The sequence below is a fragment of the Carassius auratus genome, chromosome 8, assembly GCF_003368295.1.
Source record: "Carassius auratus strain Wakin chromosome 8, ASM336829v1, whole genome shotgun sequence".
In the NCBI taxonomy this organism is placed as follows: domain Eukaryota; kingdom Metazoa; phylum Chordata; class Actinopteri; order Cypriniformes; family Cyprinidae; genus Carassius; species Carassius auratus.
The window spans coordinates 28,092,516-28,115,569 of NC_039250.1; the positions used below are offsets into that span (position 1 = coordinate 28,092,516).

The window sequence follows — 23,054 nt, forward strand, 5'->3', positions numbered from 1 at the left end:
TCTGCTGAGTTGAACCAGTTTGAACCTATCTCTCTTATATATCTTCAAGAAATAGTGTGTCAGTTAAAGCCGTCTGGCTCCTCTATTGATGCTCTTCCACCATATTTCTTCAAACAAGTTTTTGATGCTGTGGGTCCTTATTTTGTGACCATGATAAATCAATGTTTGGAAAGTAGTATTGTACCTGATGTGTTAAAACATGCCACAGTTTATCCCTTGCTTAAGAGGCCGAACTTAGATCCTTCTGTTTTAGCCAACTACAGACCCATTTCTAATTTGTCTTTTATTTCAAAGATCTTAGAAAAAGTAGTTCTGCAACAACTACAAAGCTTTCTGGATGAAAATAAGATCCTTGACGTTTTTCAATCAGGTTTTAGAAAACAACACTCAACTGAGACTGCACTTCTGAAGGTTTTAAATGATATTTTATTAACTGGTGACTCTGGGGATCATGCTGTGCTAGTGCTCCTAGACTTGAGTGCTGCTTTTGACACTGTGGACCATGCCATCCTGCTAGCTCGTTTGGAACACTGTGTAGGCATAAAAGGAAGTGCTCTTGAATGGTTTAACTCTTATCTTTCAAATCGAAGTTTCAGAGTTAACATAGGTGAACATTTTTCTGAGGAAGCTACCTTGTCCTGTGGTGTTCCCCAGGGCTCCATTTTAGCTCCTATTCTTTTTTCATTGTATATGCTCCCTTTGGGTTCTATTTTTAGAAAGCATGGCCTGTCATTTCATTGCTACGCAGACGATACTCAAATCTATTTGCCCTTAAAACAGAGCTCAAATGGTTTGGAAGCACTTATGTCTTGCCTGTCTGATTTGAAAGCCTGGTTGTCTTTAATTTTTTTTCATTTTAATGAGAGTAAAACAGAAATAATTGTGTTTGGTCCATCAAATTCTTTTACTGTGCCTAAAGTAACCCTAGGTGATAAAAATCTATCTGTGAAGCCTTGGGTATAAAATCTGTGTGTTATCTTCGATGATGGTCTAAAGTTTGACAAACAGATAAATTCAGTGGTTAAATCATGTTTCTTTCAGCTTCGACTACTAGCAAAAGTTAAACCCATTTTATCTACTAGAAATTTCGAAAAAATTATTCATGCTTTTATTACATCTAGATTGGACTACTGCAATTCGCTGTATCTAGGGATTAGTCAGTCAGCCCTATCTCGCTTGCAGATGCTAGGCTTTTATCGCGCTCCAAAAAATGGGAGCGTATTATACCGGTTTTACGCTCTCTACACTGGCTACCCGTGCGCTATCGAGTTAATTTTAAAATTCTACTTTTAGTGTTTAAATTATTAAATGGTCTTGCCCCTACTTATCTTTCTGATTTATTGACTGAACACCGACCCCTCTTGTCTCTCCGGTCGTCCAACCAGAGATTATTATGCATCCCCAAGTCGAGGCTGAAATGTAGGGGGGACCGCGCTTTCTCGGTAGCTGCCACTAGATTGTGGAATGCATTACCCCTTTGTATTAGATCTGCACCTTCACTATCCTTTTTTAAATCTATGTTGAAAACGTACCTCTTTGATTTAGCATTTTAAAACTGCGAATTTTCTACTGTATTGTTTTATTGTTTTTATTGTATTATGTTTTGTCTTATTGAAATGATTTTATAGTTGTTCAGCACATTGGTCAACCAGTGGTTGTGTTTAATAGTGCTATATAAATAAAACTGACATTGACATTTGCAGGAGTTTATTAAAGGAAGATCGTACATTCAGAGTCGTGTTACCAGGCAATGTGTCAATACGGGGCAGTCCGATCTTTCAACATACACAGGGGTTATCCAGTAGGCAGAGACGAGTAGGCAGGCAAACAGGTCAAACACAAACATCAGTCCAATCAAGCAATATATCCAAAGGGGCAATCAAAGAGACGTGAACGAGATAACAGGCAGAATCTTGATGTCACGGTTCATGAATCGGCTGTCTCACACTGAGGTGTCTGTGTGGGTGTGGTTACTCATTGTGTTGATTATTGTCACCAGCTGTCGTTGATTTCACCTCCCTTTATATGTCAGTAATTTCCCTCTCATGTTGTCAGATCATTGTGGTTGTTCACTGGTGTGCGTCAAGCCCTTGTGTCTCGTCAAGCCCTTGTGTCTCGTCAAGCCCTTGTGTCTCGTCAAGCCCTTGTGTCTCGTCAAGCCCTTGTGTCTCGTCAAGCCCTTGTGTCTCGTCAAGCCCTTGTGTCTCGTCAAGCCCTTGTGTCTCGTCAAGCCCTTGTGTCTCGTCAAGCCCTTGTGTCTCGTCAAGCCCTTGTGTCTCGTCAAGCCCTTGTGTCTCGTCAAGCCCTTGTGTCTCGTCAAGCCCTTGTGTCTCGTCAAGCCCAGTTCTCCGTTGGAATTCGTCAGTTCTTCAGGTTGTTTGAATTTCGTCAGTTCCTCGTGTCGTCTGGATGTTCCACGGTTCCTGGGTTTCTCTTCACGCTCTTCATCGCACTACCACCGGATGGCCATCTCGTCCCTGCTTCACCACCACCACCTGATTGTTTGTCCCCGGCCTGTGTCTTTACTCTGACTCTCATTATTATTAATCTGGTTAACTTGCATCTTGCATCCTCTCATTATTCATCACACGTGATCAAACGGGCAGTCAGAATGCTCACAAGGAAAACGCTCGGTAAGGCAGGCTAACTGGCAATACTTCGCAGTGAAGTGACATGCTAGCACATGTTAAATAGTCCCAAACAGGAAATGACTGTAGAAGCAGAGGGTGTGCTGGTGTGGCGTTACACACATGTTTTGTGAACATTTATTTTTTTCTGATTTCACAGGACCACAGTAGAAAAATAACAACATCATTGCCATTTCATGCTGAGCTAGGATGGATATATTTCCACTTGTGGCACTGTAAAATCAGAATAAAAATGTTCCCAATCATCTCCACAAAGAGTTTTTGGCAAGATGTTGGTAAAATGTCTTTAACCATTTTAATGTCAGAATATAAATGTTTACACAAATATAAAATTTACATAAACACTGGGAGAGTAAAATATTTGATTCCACTATTATGTGCAACCCCTACATTACCTGAATCAAGAAATTTGCCTCTGAAGAACATCCAAAATTTTGTTTGGTCTTTAGTACGACCATGTCAATGGATGGTGGGAGACAACAGACATATTTTAACCAACTGTACATGTTCTTTGAGAAGATGGCTGAGGTAAGTTTAGTATATAAAATAAAAATTTTAGCAAACATATTAGCATATGTTCAGTAAGGTATGTGGATGTGTATGTCTTCTTCAGGACACTGGTCATAAGGTGGCGCATTTGTAATCCTTCTTGGGTTTGTCCACTTCAGCTGTATAGTCATAGGAGAAAATAATAAAAGTGGTTCAGTTTGATGCCATGAAACAGAACAAGGTTATTCTAACTAATTTAACTGTGGCACAAAATGAACAGTTTGGTGAGGTTTACAAATAGAAGATGAAGAACATCACTTTCAATTTTCAAAGAAATTTACAAAGAATTACTTTTAAATATTAACAAATGTAATTAAACTTTGATTATTATTATTATAAATTTTTTTTTCCTTTTTTTTTTTTTTTTTTTTCATTTACAAATGTTGTGGTGGGGAAAAAAGTTTAATTAGTAACCTTAAGCACTCCACACACTATTCATGTTAACACATTATTCACATTTTGTTTGATGTATAGTGTGAATGCAGACTTCTGCTCTCTCCATTTGTTATTGTTTTTCAGTACTCATTTGTTGAAACTTTTCATCATTTGTAAATGTTAATACATGTTTACTAATCATTCAGTACCTTTATGGATATTTGACTTTTAGTCACTTTAACAAGGTCTAGTCGTGAGTCCGGGCCCTGCATTTCACCTTCTCACCCCCAGAGGTCACCATCTCCTGTCCTCCTAGAATCCATTCCCCAAACTCTCAAATATACCCTCAGCTGTTCCTCATCATCATGGACTATTTACACACAACACTCCCTCTATCCGGCTGGCTGAATTGTATTTGTATCTGTAATCGTATTTGTATGGTTATTTATTGTTTGTAGGTTGTGGATGCAAGTACCTTTGGTTGTCGTATTTGTATCCCAGTGCTCTGTAGACCCTGTCAGATTTTACTACCTCCCATTAAAACAGTGAAACGAAAAATGCTACTTGTAAATTTATGGTTTATTAACATGCTTACTGCAACCCTAAGCCTACCCTTACAGTAATGCAAATACAGTAATTATGTGCTATATTCATAGTAGAAGCTAGAAGAGATACAGCTACAGAAAACACAGTAGGTAACAAATGAATAAATAACTTTCTACCTATTAGATTGTCTTTTATTAAAGTCTACTCCAATCCTAAGCTTAGACCTACCGTTACAATAATGCAGATACATTAGATGTTGTTTAGCATGAGAAAAAGGACACAATATCGATGCGTGCATGCGCAGTAAACCCTGGTAGGAAAATCTGACGGGTAGGATAAAATGTCAGGACACTGGTCCTGTTTTTGTTTGAGTGTTTTCTAAGAACTTGTTTGATCTGTTTCTGTTTTGCTTTGTCTGTTTTTGTTTATTACATTTTCTTTCACCTGCACCCAGACTCATTTTTTTCACTGTGCTCTCTTACCAGGGGTAGTCTGTAAGTAATCTGGGACCACTGGGATAAAGGGCCCGTTCACTTCCTCCAAGTCTCCAAGATAAACACACACAGTTCCTTTCGGCTCAACACTAACTTCCTGTAACAACAAAAAGCCAGTACTTGAGGGGCCCTAGGCAGTGTCCTTTGTGTTACTTTTACTGAATGAACATGCATAACCTGTTGTTTGAGGTTGAGTACAAAGTACAGTGAGAGGGGTGGGGGAGGGATAGGCAGGGGAAGAGAGAAGAAAAAGATAAGCTGTGATTTGAAGACATGAGCATTGCACGGTGCTATGGAATGTAGTTTAACAAGGAAGAAGCTATAAGAAACATTTGAGAAGAGTAAAATCAAGGTGGATAATAAGGGGGAAAAAGATTGTAAAAAACGGTTGCAAAGGAATCAGGATAATGGAAATCCCTGACTCATCATTAGTGAGTAAAATATGTTAAATATTTAACCATTTTAAGGAAAACCACATTAACTAATCAAAAACTGTTTCTTTCGCGCTTGGGTTTGGTAATTAGGAACGGAAATTAGCTTGTTATAAATTAGATAATATGCATAAACAAAACCTGTAATGTAATGAAAACGGAATATATGGTTTAGAAGGTAGCTGCATTTAAAGGCACTTTAAAAGAATACATTTCAGATTCAGGTTGTTCTGGGCAAACAAAATATTATATTGTAATATCACCATAAGCAAACATTAAAATTGTAATATTTATTGGCCAATGATAAGCTTTATGTTGTCATTATTGCTGTTGTTGTTGTTGTCTCTGTTGTTTAAGGTTTAAATTAATCTAGAAAATAAACTGAATAAATGTAGGGTACTAAAGGTATATGCATTTGTAATCTTAAAATATGTACATATAATATATATGTATGTATTATTGTTGTTGTTTGCTTGATAATGGTTTTTAGCATTGAATGTTTATGGCCAATAATGATTCAATAATGATTATTCAGTCCTGTGAAACCTCAACAATACATTTACACTTTTTAATACTCTAGATGAAACAACTTAGTCGGCCTGAACTGTTTGATTTTGAGGGTGTTTCTATGGTCCAGTACTTCACTGACAACTGGGAAAAGGTAAAAAACTTTCAAGCAAGACCTGATGACATTCTAATCGTCACTTACCCCAAAGCAGGTGAGGGCACTGCATGTTTAACAATTTTTCCAGAATGTCATGTGACCACATAACTCATACAATATGTTCTATTTATTTATCTATTATTTTCCTCATTGTGCATTTTTTTATATCAGTAATGATTTCTCTGGACTTCATTTTCAATTACAATTTGTTATGACTTTAAATTCCCTCATTATTCACACACAAGCTTTACTGTTTGCCAGACTTCACTATATTTTACACCACTTCTGGTCCATCCATTTATTCTCCGAACTGCTTGACCAATTTAGGTTCACTGGGTGACTAAAGCATCTCAGACCAGAGCTGTTCTGGTGTTAGGAATAATAGTGAGCATATATAGTTGTGCTTACTAAGTGTGTCACTTTTTTGCTTGCTGCTTTATAATTGTTTGAAACTTAGCAAACTGGCAGCTCCACAGTTTTAAAAATGGATGAATGGACATCTGCAGACACCATCTTCTGGTGAGATGTGAGAACCCCTTTAGCATGACCCTCACAATGCATTATGGGTATTTTCTAGCCAATGAGTGCACATCACTCATTATTGCGATGCATTATGGGATTGAATAAGCCCTCTTGATAATGTCCACTATGATTTGTATGACCACTACAAATGGCTGCCCCCTCAAGTATTGCTCTATTTAGTGGTACTTAGGCCGATTTTGGACACAGTCAATGTCAAATTCATTGTCACAGTTTTACATTCCTGTTACAAAACTGTGTATCATGTACAAATGATAAAAAAAAAAAAATGAAATTTTCTAAAACCTTAGATCTAGACAGTTCCATGCAGTAAGGAAGATGCCATCCAGAAATCTTGTTATACTATAATACTGATCATCTTGATTTTTTTTTTCATGTTTTCTGGTGGTTGTTGTTTTACTAATAGAGGGTTTGGCATCACACAATAATTCCTACACTCCATTCTTCATTCATTCTAGGTACCACCTGGATTTCATATATTCTAGACCTTCTATACTTTGGTAACGATGCTCCAGAGCGTCAAACTTCCCAGCCTATCTATATGAGAGTGCCATTCCTGGAGTCATGTTTCAAAATGATGCCACCAGGTCAGAGACCACAGTATAATAAGACTTTCACATTTTCATTTTTTTTTTTTTTTTTTAGCATATTATGTTGATTATCGAGTTTGTTTGTTTGTTTGTTGTTGTAATAAATGAGCCATGCCAAGATGTTTTTTTGTTTTTGTTTTGTTTTATCTAATACACATGTACATTATGCGTATGAGAAAAAATTATTTGATAACCGTGTTCCATGAAAATATAGAAACATGTAATAAGTAAATACATAATATATATATTTATATATATTAGGAATTTTGCTGCAAAACTTTTTACTTATGGAAACAAGTTATAGATGATTTGAACAAACAAAGAGTTTTGCAGTATTCCATGAGTAGTAATAAAAGCATCTTTTATTAAAAGAATCTTCTCTTGAAGATCTAACTAAAAAAAAAAAAAAAACGCCTACCACCGCATTTATTTTTTAGTTACATTTTAAGCTGTGATCATAAAACACACTTAGATTCTTAATACATGATAAAGTGAAATGGTCAAGGAAGTCAAGGTCAATACATCTGTCCCTATAGTTCTCTTACGAGAATATTTAATTTTTGCATTTATTTAAAATACATTGCTGCACAAGCAGATCTAGGCGAGACGGCTCGTGCGCCTATTAGTTGCTCTGCAGCAGCTGCTGTAACCTATCGAGGGACCAGGTTACCACACAACGCCCGCTCCTGTCCTTCCGGAAACTCCACGAGGAGCTAACTAAAAGCTGGAAGGCACCATTTTCAGCTAGGCTGCGGTCTACTGTCTTGTTGACGCTCTCCCATGTGGATGGCAAGAAAGACAAAGGCTACCTCTCCATTCCTGCTATCGAGGAACCGGTAGCACATTTTTGTCCACCTTCTGCTGGATAGCGGTCAAAGCCCTCGCTGCCCTCAAGAGCCTGCAGGACAACTTTGGCTTGGATCGGTCGCATTTACACCGCCGCTGGTCAAGCCACGTCAGTGCTTCATACCATGGCTGTGCTACAGCCATGAGACACTTGTGGCTGACTTTGTCCGACATGAAAGAGTCTGACAGAGCCACCTTCCTCGACGCGCCTGTGTCTACAGCCAGTCTCTTTGGCCCAGCAGTCAAGGGCTTGACGGAGAGATACTCTGAAGTGCAAAAAACCTTGCAGGTCATGCGGCACTTCATACCGGAACGCTCTAATTCCACGACGGGCCGCTCCAAAAACAGCCACCCAACTGGAACACATCGCCACCACAACTCCGCCACTAGCTTCAAAGTGCTGAAAGTTTCAGCAACGCTCAAGCTCTTCGAGCCGTCACAGACCGCCTCCCCCTCGGCAACCCAAGCAGAGGATAGCGCTTATACCTGAGCCCTCAAAGTCTTCCTGACCACACTAGGAAAATGAAGATGGTCGAGTTTTGCTTTGGCCAGACCGCCATCAAAGATAGCGCATGCCGCTCTCTCAGTTCCCTCAGCAGAGGTGACTGGAGAAGTGTATTTTACAGCCAACGAGCCTCTTACACAACCCGCTCACCTGTACCCAAAAGCCGTTTTCGTGGCCACCCAGATAAATCTCAAAAAGAGCATTATCTCTGTCTTTCCGGCTCATGCCGAAGGTGTTGTAAATGTAGCAAATGTGCCCATGTCCCAGTGCTCACCCCTAAACATAAGCATGGCCCGTTCAGTGTCGCACACTCATTCATGGCCAATATCAATGAAACAGGCTCACATCGCATGTGTTTTAAATGTAGGAGATGTGCCCGCTGTACAGTGCTTACCCCACTCACAAACAAGGGTTACTCTGTAACACTCACTCACTTAGAGCCCCTATCAATAAACAAGAAACACGTTCTGTGTGCAGAAAACCCATCAGTAGACACGAAATGTTTTCTGTGTGCAGAGAGCACGCACGCCTCCCTGAGTGTACGCACATGAGCAAACACTAAATGCTATGCGCTGCACACAGCAACCAGAACATAGATACCATTCTTCCCCTACCATTAAGCATAAAAGCATGGGAAATTATCCTGGGCGTGTCATATTGGGTAATATAAAACGATATAAAATTATATAAGGATATTCACTGCAGTTCGCTCGTAGACCCCTGCCCTTTCGAGCCAGGGCCGAAACCACGGTGAAAGAAGAATAGCACATCTACTTCATGCCGAGATTACAAACTGCTGAGAAAAGGTGTTATAGAAAACATCCCGCTGATCCAGAGCGATGCAGGTTTATACAGCAGATATTTCCTCGTCCCAAAGAAGGATGGCGGTCTCAGACCCATCCTAGATCTCAGGAATTTGAACAAAGTCCTCATGCAGAGATCGATCAAAATGCTCACGGTTCTTGCACAAAGATGCCCAAGAGACTGGTTTATCTCAGTGGATCTGAAAGATGCAATGCTCAGCAGCGGTTTTCATGGCCGGCAGCATTTCTCAGCTCAAGAGGATTCAGGGTCTTATGGATTCAGCCTTGGCAGTGCTCTGGGCTTGTTTTACATGCGCCCTCTACAGCACTGAAAACACGGATTCCGCGTCGAGCGTGAACCTCTGGCACAATTCGCCTCAGTGTGACTCAGAACTGTGTGACAGCACTGGAGCCCTGGAAGGTGGCAGACTGGTATCAGTCAGGCATGGATTTGGGGATGATCTCGAAACGAAAATAATCTCGACAGATGCTTCCAACTCAGGTTAGTACACCCTCTACGAGGGTAGCCAGTATTCGGCCTGTATGCAGCCCAGGAAGGGCATTTACACATAAACTGTCTGGAGATGAAAGTAGTCGAGAATGCTTTGGGACATTTCCTCCCCTTCTTAAAAGGCCACAATGTCTTAGTCTGTATGGACAACATGGCAGTGGTATCTTACATAAACTGCCAGGTCGGTCTCAGATTACAGAGCCTCCACACACTGGCAGAATGTCTCCTCATGTGGTAGCAGCACAACCTGCGCTCGCTGAGAGCAGTGCACATGCCAGGATGTCAGAATGTGGGTCCAGACATGCTGTCCAGAGACAATGTTTCCCCAGGGGAATGGTCCCTGCACTCCCTGGTAGACCAATTATTATGGGACACCTTTGAGAGAGCGAAAATCAATCTCTTTGCGCTGCCAAAGAATGAGCACTGCCCAGCACTTTTCACGAAAGATAGGGACGCTCTGGTGATCAAGCGAATCAGGGAGAATGAATGCTCTGTGCTCGTCGTGGCGCCGCTCTGGAGGAACCAGGTTTGGTTCCCAGAGCTGATGCAGCTAGTGAACACGACCCCATGGCCCATTCTGGTGAGGAGGGATTTCCTCTCTCATGCCAGGGGATCAATTTGGCATCTGCGCCCCGACTTATGAGCCCTGCAAATCTGGGCCATCAATGGGTAGCCGCAGACATCCCAGGGGGAGTGCTGAACACTATTAAACAGGCGAGAATGCCTTCTACTAGAAGGCTTTATGCTTCAAAGTGGTCAGTGTTTTCTGGCTGGTGCTCGGGTCAAACCATAGACCCTCAATGCTGTAGCACTTCGGAGATTCTCTTCTTCCTACAGGAGCTGTTGGTCCCCATCCATGCTCAAAGTGTACGTTGCTGCCATAGCAGCGTTTGTCAAACCTATGCTTGGCCAGCCACTGGGAAGGTACGATCTCATCATTCATTTCCTGAGAGGTGCTAGGAGATTAAACCCTCTCCAGCCCCCTCTGGTTCCTCTCTGGGAACTCTCCACTGTCCTAGACGCTATGAAGGGTGGCCCCTTCGAACCGCTGCAGTCCATGGATTTGCGGTCTCTTTCATTTAAGGCCACTTTCCTTGTGGCTCTCGCCTCGGTTGTGCGAGTGGGTGACCTGCAAGCACTCTCTGTGAGTGCTATGTGTATCGAGTTTGGACCTAACGACTCAAGTCAAAGCAGCTCTTTGTTTCTCTTGGTGGCCACACTAAGGGACTAGCCATGTCGAAACAGAGCTTTTCCAGATGGATAGTTGACGCTATCGCCTATAAGTCTAAGGGTCTTTGCTGCCCACTGGGCATCAGAGCTCATTCCACAAGAGGCATGGCCTCCTCATGGGCATGGTCCAGTGGAGTTTCACTCCAGGACATTTTAATGATGGCAGGCTGGGCCTCCCCATCTACATTCACAAGGTTCTATAAGCTGGAAGTTCCTGTCTTGCATGCTAAGCTGTTGTCAGTCTAGGTGTAATATCCACTGATCTGACCGACGTGGCGTCGTGCAGACAGTGTTTCGTGAGCGTGCTACTAGCACGGGTCTAAGACTAACAGATCAGGCTGACTTAGGTCCTCCCTGACTGTAATTCTACAATCATATCTGTCCCTCTGGCTCAGATGTCCATCTGATGTTAGCCTTGCTTCTATGCAGTTCAGGCTGACTCATGTTGTTCCTGACTGTTATACTGTGATAAGCACCCATGTCCTTCGAGATGGTCATATTATATTCTCAGACCCACGTTTGTTGGTCTGGATTTACCCACTATTATGTATAACCCGGGCACATGCCCTTGGGAATATGTGTGTGGACATTACTAAGTACACACAGTGTTTTAAATTGGGTTCCCGTAGCATAAGCTAGCTTACGCAAAGTAACCTCGGTCCTCTCTAGATGAGGGAATGAGTGTTGTGAAACCCTGCCGTGCTTATAGCAAAGCTGGTAACAGAGAAAATAACTTTAGATCTATGATTACTTTTTGCAATTAATTTTGAGATAATTTAGACTTTGCAGATTTCACATTTTTGTACATTTTGTACATACGATATTTGCAGTTTTTCCTTGGCATGGGTGGTGGCATTATGACATGGCTTTTTAGTGAAGAATTTTTAGTGAAGAAGTCATACTTCACTGTCATTAGAGGTTTAGAATGACAGCACACATGAATATTAAAATCACCAAACAAAATAATATGATCATTCTTATACATCACCCACAAATGTATTCAGTTAATTCATAAAATGACAATAAAATAATGATCATACATTATTAACAACTTTAGAGTTGCTTTTCTCACAACAAGTCAAGACAAAGTACAGTATTGTGTATGCAAACACAACTGCAATTTCTCTGTCTGGAGAAATCTATCTGGAAAACACCTAAACACACAAAAGTGTCTAATATTTCACTGTTTTTATATAGGCATTCACATACCTCCTGTATTTGAAGACAATAAATCATGTCTTGACTGCACTGCAAAGAGACTAGGATACTTTTAATTTAGAGCCACACTTTATTACTAACTTTCAGGAACAGAACTGGCTGATAATCTGCCCACTTCTCCTCGTCTCATCAAAACTCATTTACCTGTCCAGCTTGTGCCCAAGTCCTTCTGGGAGCAGAACTCAAGGGTAAAGTAAATGGGATTTTTTTTTTTTTTCTGTGATGTTTTGATTTTAGGTGATAATGTCATAAATCTTCCACAACAGAATGAAAATGGTGTAAAAACTAATTTCATGTAATCATTTTATGTGATTTACTTTAGTCAAAAGTTCTATCTTTATTTAATTTAATTTCATGTTTAATAGACAGTGTTATTGAAATGCAGTTTATTTAAATGAAATGTTTGGCAGTTGTGGTTGGTAAATAAACGAATACATTCTTTAAAATACATTATTATTACATAGAAATAAATAATTTCGTACATATTAGCAGTGAGAACCTTTTTTTTTTCAACTCAATTTTTTCCCCACTCATTTTAGATTGTGTATGTAGCTCGGAATGCAAAAGACAATGCAGTTTCTTATTTTCATTTCGATCGAATGAACATGGTACAGCCTGAACCAGGAGACTGGAACACTTTTTTACAGAAATTTATGGAAGGAAAAAGTAAGTAAAATAATTGTCATATATATATATATATATATATATATATATATATATATATATATATATATATATAAATATATATATATAACCATATAAAGCTTTCTGGCCAGTTACATTCTGAAACATTTTAATATCACAGGAATATATTACTGTAAATATAATATTATCACTACAAGAACATTGAGAAAGTAAAAAAAAAAAAAAAAAAAATTCCCATTATCAGTAACCCCAACATGAATCAAGATAGCTGCCCCAGATTAAAATATTTTAACATCAGACTTTTTTATCCTAGATGTGTTCGGCCCTTGGTATGACCATGTCAGTGGATGGTGGGAGAAAAAACTGACTTATTCTAACCTACTGTACATGTTCTATGAGGATTTGGTGGAAGTAAGTTCAGTAACATTTGAGAGTAAAATCAATATATTTAATGTGTCAAAAGTGTATAATTTACTGTGACCTTTTCAGGACACAGGACGTGAGTTGGAACATTTGTGTTCTTTCTTGGGTTTGTCAACCCCAATTGAAGAGAGGGAGAAAATAACAAAAGGGGTTCAGTTTGATGCCATGAAACAGAACAAAATGACCAACTATTCCACTGTCCCAGTCATGGATTTCAAGATCTCACCCTTCATGAGAAAAGGTTAAAAAAAAACTTCTTATAAATTCTTATAAATTATGTTCTTTCACTTGCTTATATATATAATTTTATTATTCCAAAAGGTAAAGTTGGAGACTGGAAAAATCATTTCACTGTGGCACAAAATGAACAGTTTGATGAGGTCTACAAACAGAAGATGAAGAACACCACTGTCAAGTTCCGCACTGAGATCTAATATTGATGAAAAATTAAATGATATCTGATGTCTTGATGAAATAAAAATTTAGCAAAAAGTTTGTTTGTTTGTTTGATTTTGTAGGAATACAGTATTGTTCAAAATAATAGCAGTACAATGTGACTAACCAGAATAATCAAGGTTTTTCGTATATTTTTTTATTGCTACGTGGCAAACAAGTTACCAGTAGGTTCAGTAGATTCTCAGAAAACAAATGAGACCCAGCATTCATGATATGCACGCTCTTAAGGCTGAGCAATTGGGCAATTAGTTGAATTAGTTGAAAGGGGTGTGTTCAAAAAAATAGCAGTGTGGCATTCAATCACTGAGGTCATCAATTTTGTGAAGAAACAGGTGTGAATCAGGTGGCCCCTATTTAAGGATGAAGCCAACACTTGTTGAACATGCATTTGAAAGCTGAGGAAAATGGGTCGTTCAAGACATTGTTCAGAAGAACAGCGTACTTTGATTAAAAAGTTGATTAGAGAGGGGAAACCTATAAAGAGGTGCAAAAAATGATAGGCTGTTCAGCTAAAATGATCTCCAATGCCTTAAAATGGAGAGCAAAACCAGAGAGACGTGGAAGAAAACGGAAGACAACCATCAAAATGGATAGAAGAATAACCAGAATGGCAAAGGCTCAGCCAATGATCACCTCCAGGATGATCAAAGACAGTCTGGAGTTACCTGTAAGTACTGTGACAGTTAGAAGACGTCTGTGTGAACCTAATCTATTTTCAAGAATCCCCCGCAAAGTCCCTCTGTTAAAAAAAAGGCATGTGCAGAAGAGGTTACAATTTGCCAAAGAACACATCAACTGGCCTAAAGAGAAATGGAGGAACATTTTGTGGACTGATGAGAGTAAAATTGTTCTTTTTGGGTCCAAGGGCCACAGGCAGTTTGTGAGACGACCCCCAAATTCTGAATTCAAGCCACAGTACACAGTGAAGACAGTGAAGCATGGAGGTGCAAGCATCATGATATGGGCATGTTTCTCCTACTATGGTGTTATCGCATACCAGGGATCATGGATCAGTTTGCATATATTAAAATACTTGAAGAGGTCATGTTGCCCTATGCTGAAGAGGACATGCCCTTGAAATGGTTGTTTCAACAAGACAATGACCCAAAACACACTAGTAAACGGGCAAAGTCTTGGTTCCAAACCAACAAAATTAATGTTATGGAGTGGCCAGCCCAATCTCCAGACCTTAATCCAATTGAGAACTTGTGGGGTGATATCAAAAATGCTGTTTCTGAAGCAAAACCAAGAAATGTGAATGAATTGTGGAATGTTGTTAAAGAATCATGGAGTGGAATAACAGCTGAGAGGTGCCACAAGTTGGTTGACTCCATGCCACACAGATGTCAAGCAGTTTTAAAAAACTGTGGTCATACAACTAAATATTAGTTTAGTGATTCACAGGATTGCTAAATCCCAGAAAAAAAAATGTTTGTACAAAATAGTTTTGAGTTTGTACAGTCAAAGGTAGACACTGCTATTTTTTTGAACACACCCCTTTCAACTAATTGCCCAATTGCACAGCCTTAAGAGCGTGCATATCATGAATGCTGGGTCTCATTTGTTTTCTGAGAATCTACTGAACCTACTGGTAACTTGTTTGCCACGTAGCAATAAAAAATATACTAAAAACCTTGATTATTCTGGTAAGTCACATTGTACTGCTATTATTTTGAACAATACTGTATGTTAGCCTTAAGGGTGTAAGCCTTAAACTGGTGTGCTCTGAAACATTGACAAAATTCACATTTATAAGATATAAGCATTCCAAACTTACAGTCTCTATTTGGATCAATGATTTTGCTTTTATCATTCTGCACTTCATCTAATGAATAACTGGCAGGAGTGTTGGCAGTTTTTTACTGTATGGACACGAAACCACTCAGCATAACTGCAGGACTGCGGGTGTCACTGTTGGACAGTGTTTTCTCTACTTCCTGTTGAGCTGCTGGCCTTGCTGTAGCAAATCGTAGCTCTGTGTAGCTGTTTTTTTCTTTTCACGAAGGCCATTGCCCAGGAACTGTTCCTCCTCTTCAGTCGGGTCGGCATCCCCTCCCAGATTCTGACTGACCAGGGCACCCGGTTCATGTCCGGGATGATGGCAGACGTCTGTAAGCTCCTAAAAGTCCAACAGCTCCGCACCACGGTGTACCACCCCCAGGCCGAAGGGCTCATCGAGCGCTTCAACCAGTCCCTTAAGCAGATGTTGTGCCAAGTGGCGGCCAAAGATAAGCGGGACTGGGACCAGATGCTGCCCTACATGCTCTTCGGTATCCGAGAGATCCCTCAGGCCTCCACCAAGCATTACAATCAGGCGGCCCAACCACGGGAGCTCCAGTGAGGAGACCACGTCCTGTTGCTGGTCCCCACAGCCGCCTGCAAATTCTTAGCCACCTGGCAGGGGCCCTACACAGTCACCGAAAAGGTTGGTCCCGTTACGTACCGTTTGCGGCAACCAGGCAGAAGGAAGGAGGATCAGCTTTACCACGTCAATCTTCTGAAGCACTGGGTCGGGACTGGGCCCCAGCTCTCAGCATGAGACACGTGTAGCTGTTTTTACTTTTTTTTCTCTAGAATCTTTATCTTACTATCACTCTCTGTTTTTTAAAGTAATAAAATATAACTTAATTCACACCATATTACTGATATTATCGATCAATATTATCAGATTAATTTTGATGTTCACTTTTATTTTATATCCTACAGTGAAATACACCTGCAAAGCGTTAGCACTCGTTAGCTTGTCATTAGCATTTTCATTCGAACCTATCGCTGTTTTCTTTTCTCCTCTCTCTTGCTCCAGTTTTTCACAAGTTCATCAAACAACCGCAGTAAGAATATTTAATCAAGCACGGTGAGTAATGGCTTCTCCTGCTATTGTTATTTGCACCTCTTGCCACATGTACAGTTTATCTATCTCTGTTGCTGATGAGGGATTCACATGTGATAAATGCAGGGAAATAGTTAGGCTGACAGAGAAGATTTCAGAAATAGAGACACGCATCCAAACTTTAATTGAGGACAGTAAGAATGTTAGGGCTTTAGATACGGCTTTGGATGCGTCTAGCTCAGGGATTCCTGTACATTGTTCGGTTCCGGAAACAGAGTCCCTGCAGCAGGGCAACTGGGTAACAGTGAGGCAGCGTAGTCATGGGTCAAAACACCGCTCTTCTGTTCTGATCAAAACATTAAACAGGTTCTCCCCACTCAGTGATGCACCCACTGAGAAACCTGATGAAAGTGCTCTTGTTATTGGTGATTCTATTGTACGGAACATGAATATAGAGACACCAGCCACCATGGTCAAGTGTTTACCGGGAGCCAGAGCCCCTGACATCTTGGCAAATTTAAAAGTGCTGGCTAATGCTAAACGTAAATACAGTAAGATTGTTATTTGTGCTGGCGCTAATGATGTTCGACTTCGCTAGTCGGAGATCACTAAAAATAACATTAAAGAGGTGTGTGAACTTGCAAGCACGATGTCAGACACTGTAATATGCTCTGGTCCCCTGCCTGCTTACCGTGGTGACGAGATGCATAGCAGATTGTCATCACTCAATGGCTGGATGTCCAAGTGGTGCCCACAAAATAAGATAGGTTTCATAGACAATTGGACAAGCTTTTGGGGCAGACCTGACCTGTTGAAAAGAGATGGTCTACATCCATCCTGGGGTTGCGCCACTCTTCTCTCTAGAAATTTTGCAAATAGTCTTAGTGTTTATACTTGACTAACTGGGACCCAGGTCAGGAAGCTGGCTAAACCGACTGTCTGCTATCTGCTTCAAGTCACAGAGGTTAGCTAATTCTCAGCGCATAGAGACTCTTTCACTTAGATATCACACTATAGACTTCCGGTTATGGCGTGGAGATAAGCGGTAACGTTATATTGCGTCTTCTCCACTTTCATCTAATTTCATCAATAATCGCTCTTGCATTACTAATAGAAAGTATTTACTGATATTTCATATATTCTTAACAAATATGGCACCTAAACTGTAGAAAAATAAAGGAGGAAAAACGTCTAAATCAGATGAAGGGCTTTCCGCCTTCGAAGACCACAAGGAGGTGAAGTTATCGGGTGTTACACAAAGTTCGGAGGCCGAGTCTTCAGACGCAGAGACATCGAGGGAAAGTAATCCTGCTAACTTGGATAATATTTTTCAAGCAATCATCTCATTAAAGTCTGAGTTTTCTGCTAAATTTGAATCGATGTTAACCATCTTGACGGCATTAAGAATCAAATAGGTGACTGCTCCGCTAGACTGATAGAAGCAGAGGAGAGAATATCTCAGACCGAGGACAACGTTAACAAGCTACAATCTACAGCTAAACCGTTGGAAGACAAAATAAAGTCGCTGTCTGCTAAAACAGAAGATCTGGAAAATCGCAGTCGGCGTTCCAACTTACGGTTGGTGGGGCTGCCGGAGAAAGCTGAAGGCAGGGACGCGTGTGGCTTTCTGGAAAATTGGCTTCCTGACGCACTGGGGATGGAACCTCTTCGCTCTCCGCTGATCAATGAATGAGCTCACAGAATCGCAAGTGTCAGATCAGACGACTAAGCACCGCCGAGGGCATTAATAATGAAGTTCCTCAATTACAAAGACAAAGTCCGGGTATTGAATGCGGCCAGAGAAAAAAAAGAGGTTCTGTACAAAGGCAAGCGAGTGATGCTCTTTCCTGATTTTTCAGCCGAGGTCAGCAAGAAACGCCAACGCTACAACAAGGTCAAGAAAAAGCTTAGAGCAAAAGGTTTGGATTATAGATTCCTCTTCCCCTCACGGCTACAGGTGTCTTTCAATGGAACATTATATACTTTTGAGAACCCTGGAGAAGTTGAAACCTTTTTGGACAATCCACCAGAGTAGAGTCCAATAGAAATAGGGTGAGTCACTGATGTAATGAACTGGATTAAAAATATAATGCCAGAGACTTTAGACTTTGATAATGCCCACTTTAAACACTTGTTTTGATCATTTTTATTATTACTATTAGTCGACCATTCATTTATTTATTTAATTTTTGCATGGGCGTGGGTTTGAGACTGAAAGAGTGCAAACGTAATTGGACAATGTTCACACCTGTGTGGGGAAATTTATATTTTGCCCCCCATCCTGTAATTTAATTTATTTGTGAATTCTATTTGATTTTTTACTGACATTTTTTTTTTTTTTCGCATAACCTATCAGTGTAAATAGTTAGCTACATACTAAAGAGCTTAAGTACGGAAGTGATGGCGCAAGTTGACATAAGGAATACGGTTCCTCGGGAAGAGAGAGTCGGTGGACCCGTGTTGTTTCTAGTGAGGTTAAATTCAGGGAATAAGACTGGTCGAAAAGACCTGGGAAATGTGTTCATTTAGTTTAATACGTATTTTTTTTCTTCTTTTTTATGTCTAATTGTTCAACTAGGGGCTGCTTTTTATTTTTGGTCTATAATTTTACGAATCTGTTCATTTTGGTGTATTTTGGAGACATTCAAGTGTTAAATAGAAGAAAAGGGTGCATTGCATACATAATTAATAACAATGTCTAGAGAAGTAAAGCTTAAAATTACATCCTGGAACTGTAGGGGACTTAACAGTATTACAAAACTCAAGCAGGTCATGCTCCGACTCAAACAATTGCAGTGCAAAATTGTGTTCCTTCAAGAAACACATCTAAGAACAGAAGATATAATAAGGGTTAGAAGGAGATGGCCTGGACAAGTTTTTTCTGCATCTTATAGTAGCCAAGCACGAGGGGTAATTATCCTGATTCATAAATCTATACCATTTCAGGTGTCTGAGGTAAAACACGATACTATGGGGAGGTATGTCATTATAAAAGGAACCCTTTTGTCAGAAACACTAAACTTAATTAGCGTATACGGTCCCAATATAGATAATGCAGCATTCTTTACTAACCTATTCTTAACTATTTCCTCATTTCAGGGTCATTATATAATGGGAGGTGACTTTAATTGCACCCTAGATCCGGGTAAAGATCGATCTTCTGGAGTCGATCACTCACACAATCAAACAAGAAAAGTACTAAAATCTTTTATAAATGACTTAAATTTAATTGATATATGGAGAAACCAAAAGCCCACAGATATCCAATTTTCATGTTACTCAAGTACGCACAAGACTCACTCAAGAATTGACTATTTTCTTATATCAGCACCTCTCCTGTCAAAGATTCAGGACTGTTGGTATGATAGTATGGTACTATCAGATCATGCTTCCATATATCTGATATACATGGATGCCAATTTAAGAAGTGACCCACCAAATTGGAGATTACATCCAAAGTGGCTAGGAAATTCAAAGTTTATTGAATATATGAAACAACAGATTGACCTATATTTCGATATGAATACTTCAGAAACATCAGCTAGTACTAGGTGGGAAGCATTTAAAGCCTTTATTAGAGGTCAGATAATTAGTTACACTAAAGCAAAATCAAAATTATGTAATCAAAAGTTAAATCTTCTGGATTCTAAATTGAAAGACCTAGAAAAAGACAATTTCAAAATCAAATTAATGATACAAAAATTGATCAGGAAATTTTATTTCTTAGAGCCCAGTATGAAGAGATGTCCGCCTCTAGAGTGGCAAGCAGTATGATGAAACTGAAACAAAGCTATTATGATCAGGGCGAAAAGCCAGGGAAACTTTTAGCATGGAGAATCAAACAGTTGCAATCCGAAAGTGCTATCAATTCTATTCAGGAAGAGGGGGGAGATGTTATGACGGATCCTGTTAAAATAAATAATGTGTTTAAAGATTTTTTTAGCTCTTTATACAGCTCAGAATATACAGAAGATCAGAAACAACAAGATTTTTTTTTAAATGAGATTAAAATTCCTAAGATTTCTAATGAGGTAAAATACAATCTTGAAGCAGATTTATCAGAAGAAGAAGTTTTAAGTGCTATTGAGAATCTGAGAGGTGGTCGAACTCCTGGACCAGACGGAATTCCTATAGATTTTTATAAGAAGTTTAAGAAAAAATTAGCCTCTCCTATCTTAAATATGTTTAAAGAGTCATACCAACAAGGTGCACTCCCACCATCTTTAAGAAGTGCACTAATTATGCTCCTTCTTAAACCCAACAAATTAAAAACAAAGTGTGAATCTTATCGTCCAATTTCATTATTAAACTCTGATACAAAGATACTTAGTAAGATACTGGCAAAAAGACTAGAAAATGTCTTGCCAAATATAGTGGACCGTGATCAGAATGGATTTGTGAAAGGCCGTCAGGGATTTCACAATGTACGGATGTTGTTTCATATTTTACATCATAAAAAGCTTTCTCCAGATACAGCAATTTTATCTTTAGATGCAGAAAAGGCCTTTGATAGGGTGGAGTGGACTTTCCTTTGGGAGGTTCTACAAAGGTTTGGTTTTGGGGAAGTATTTTGCACATGGATTAAGCTATTGTATACACACCCTACAGCAGAGGTTCTGACCAATGGAATAATTTCAAGGCCTTTCAAAGTAAACAGAGGCACCCGGCAGGGATGTCCTCTGTCACCACTTTTGTTTCTTTTGGTAATTGAACCATTTGCTATTGCAGTACGGGATGAAAGCAACATTAGTGGAATTGAGATTGGCTCAATAACACACTGCATATCCCTATATGCAGATGATGTTTTATTATTTCTTACTGAGCTCAGCCAATCTATTCCAGCTTTACTCAATCTCATAAAAAGGTTCGGGAAATTTTCTGGCTATAAGATAAATCAGTCTAAATCCTCTATTTTATTTCTCAATCAAGAGGAAAAGTCAAAATTATCATACTTAACTTCCAATCTTAATGTTACAGATTCATTTACATACTTGGGATTCCAGATTGTGGCAGATATAGAAAAAATAACCTCATTGAACTACAATGCCCTAACACATTCAATTACTAAGTCTGTAGATAGATGGTCAGGTTTACCAATCTCATTAATCGGTCGCATTAATATATTAAAAATGAATACACTACCCAAAATAATTTACTATTTCCAAAATATCCCTTTGCCCCCCATTACCTCATTTTTCACCATTCTACGAAGAATGTTTATCAAGTTTATTTGGAATAATAAACACCCAAGAGTCCGGACATCTTTGCTTTACCTACCATATGATAGGGGAGGATTGAAACTCCCAAATATTCAAGCATACTATTGGGCATCCCAGTTAAGAGCGATAATGTTTCATTTTTCGGCAACTGCTCCTCCTAAATGGCTAGAAATAGAAAATTTATTTGTGAAATCGAAGATTCCTTTTAACCTTTATCTTTATTCAGGCAATATAAAAATTCTACAGAAAAATTGGAGTGCAATATCATTTATTTGGCCGGCAGCCATATCACCCTGGAGCCCAAGACCGGTTTCCCACTGAAGCTAAGCAGGGCTGAGCCTGGTCAGTACCTGGATGGGAGACCTCCTGAGAAAACTAGGTTGCTGCTGGAAGAGGTGCTAGTGAGGCCAGCAGGGGGTGCTCACCCTGTGGTCTGTGTGGGTCCTAGCGCCCCAGTGTAGTGATGGGGACACTATACTGTCAACAAGCACCGTCCTTCGGATGAGACATTAAACCGAGGTCCTGACTCTCTGTGGTCATTAAAAATCCCAGGATGTCTTTCGTAAAGAGTAGAGGTGTGACCTCGGCATCCTGGCTAAATTCGCCCATTGGCCTCTGACCATCATGGCCTCCTAACAGTCCCCATATCTGCTGATTGGCTTCATCACTCTGTCTCCTCTCCACCAGTAAGCTGGTGTGTGGTGGGCGTTCTGGCGCACTATGGCTGCCGTCGCATCATCCAGGTGGATGCTGCACACTGGTGGTGGATGAGGAGATACCCCTTGACTATGTAAGCGCTTTGAGTGTCTAGAAAAGCGCTATATAAATGTAAAGAATTATTATTATTATTATTATTATTATTTAATCCAATAGTACTGAACATGATTAATGTCTGGGGGAAAGTACGAATTCATCTAAAGGAAAAAGAGTCTCTATCTGTTTTTAGCCCAATATGGGGGAATGATAATTTTATACCTGGTCGAAAGGATTTAGGCTTTCGACTCTGGGCTCAGGATGGTGTGTGGAAAGTTAAAGATCTATACAAAGATGGCGTTCTAATGTCATTTACTGATATTAATGATAAGTCCAAAATCCCTAAAAAAACATTATTATAAATATTTGCAAATTAGGAATTTTATACGTACTGCCCGGGGACAAGGACTTGCTGAGCCAGAGCTAACTAATCTAGAGAAATGTGTATCTAAACCAAGCCTTGGAGGAGGACACATATCTTGTTTATACAACATGTTATTGTTAGGCTCTCAGGAGTCATCTACTTCCAGATTAGCCATGTGGGAACAAGACCTTGGATTAAAGATAGATAAGAAAAAATGGGATCAAACATGTACAAAAGCTCAAACTCAGACAGTAAACAGCAGACTAAAACTGTTACAGTACAATTGGCTTATGCGTACTTATATAACTCCGGTAAAACTAAATAAAATTTATAGCAACATACCAGATACTTGTTTTAAATGTAACAGTGCAAAAGGCACGTTGATTCATTGCATCTGGGAATGTTATCAAGTAA

General features: G+C 39.7%; 1 protein-coding gene across 1 annotated transcript; it reads left to right on the forward strand.

Moving 5' to 3' along the window:
- The first annotated feature begins 4,780 nt into the window (after nt 1-4,780).
- Nucleotides 4,781-13,510, forward strand: LOC113107847 (cytosolic sulfotransferase 3-like). Its single transcript, XM_026270630.1, has 8 exons — nt 4,781-5,043; nt 5,624-5,762; nt 6,706-6,834; nt 12,038-12,138; nt 12,490-12,616; nt 12,909-13,006; nt 13,085-13,259; nt 13,340-13,510. Exons 1-8 carry the CDS (start codon nt 5,020-5,022, stop codon nt 13,450-13,452), a joined length of 906 nt encoding a protein of 301 aa, XP_026126415.1. The 5' UTR covers nt 4,781-5,019; the 3' UTR covers nt 13,453-13,510.
- Nucleotides 13,511-23,054: the final 9,544 nt, after the last annotated feature.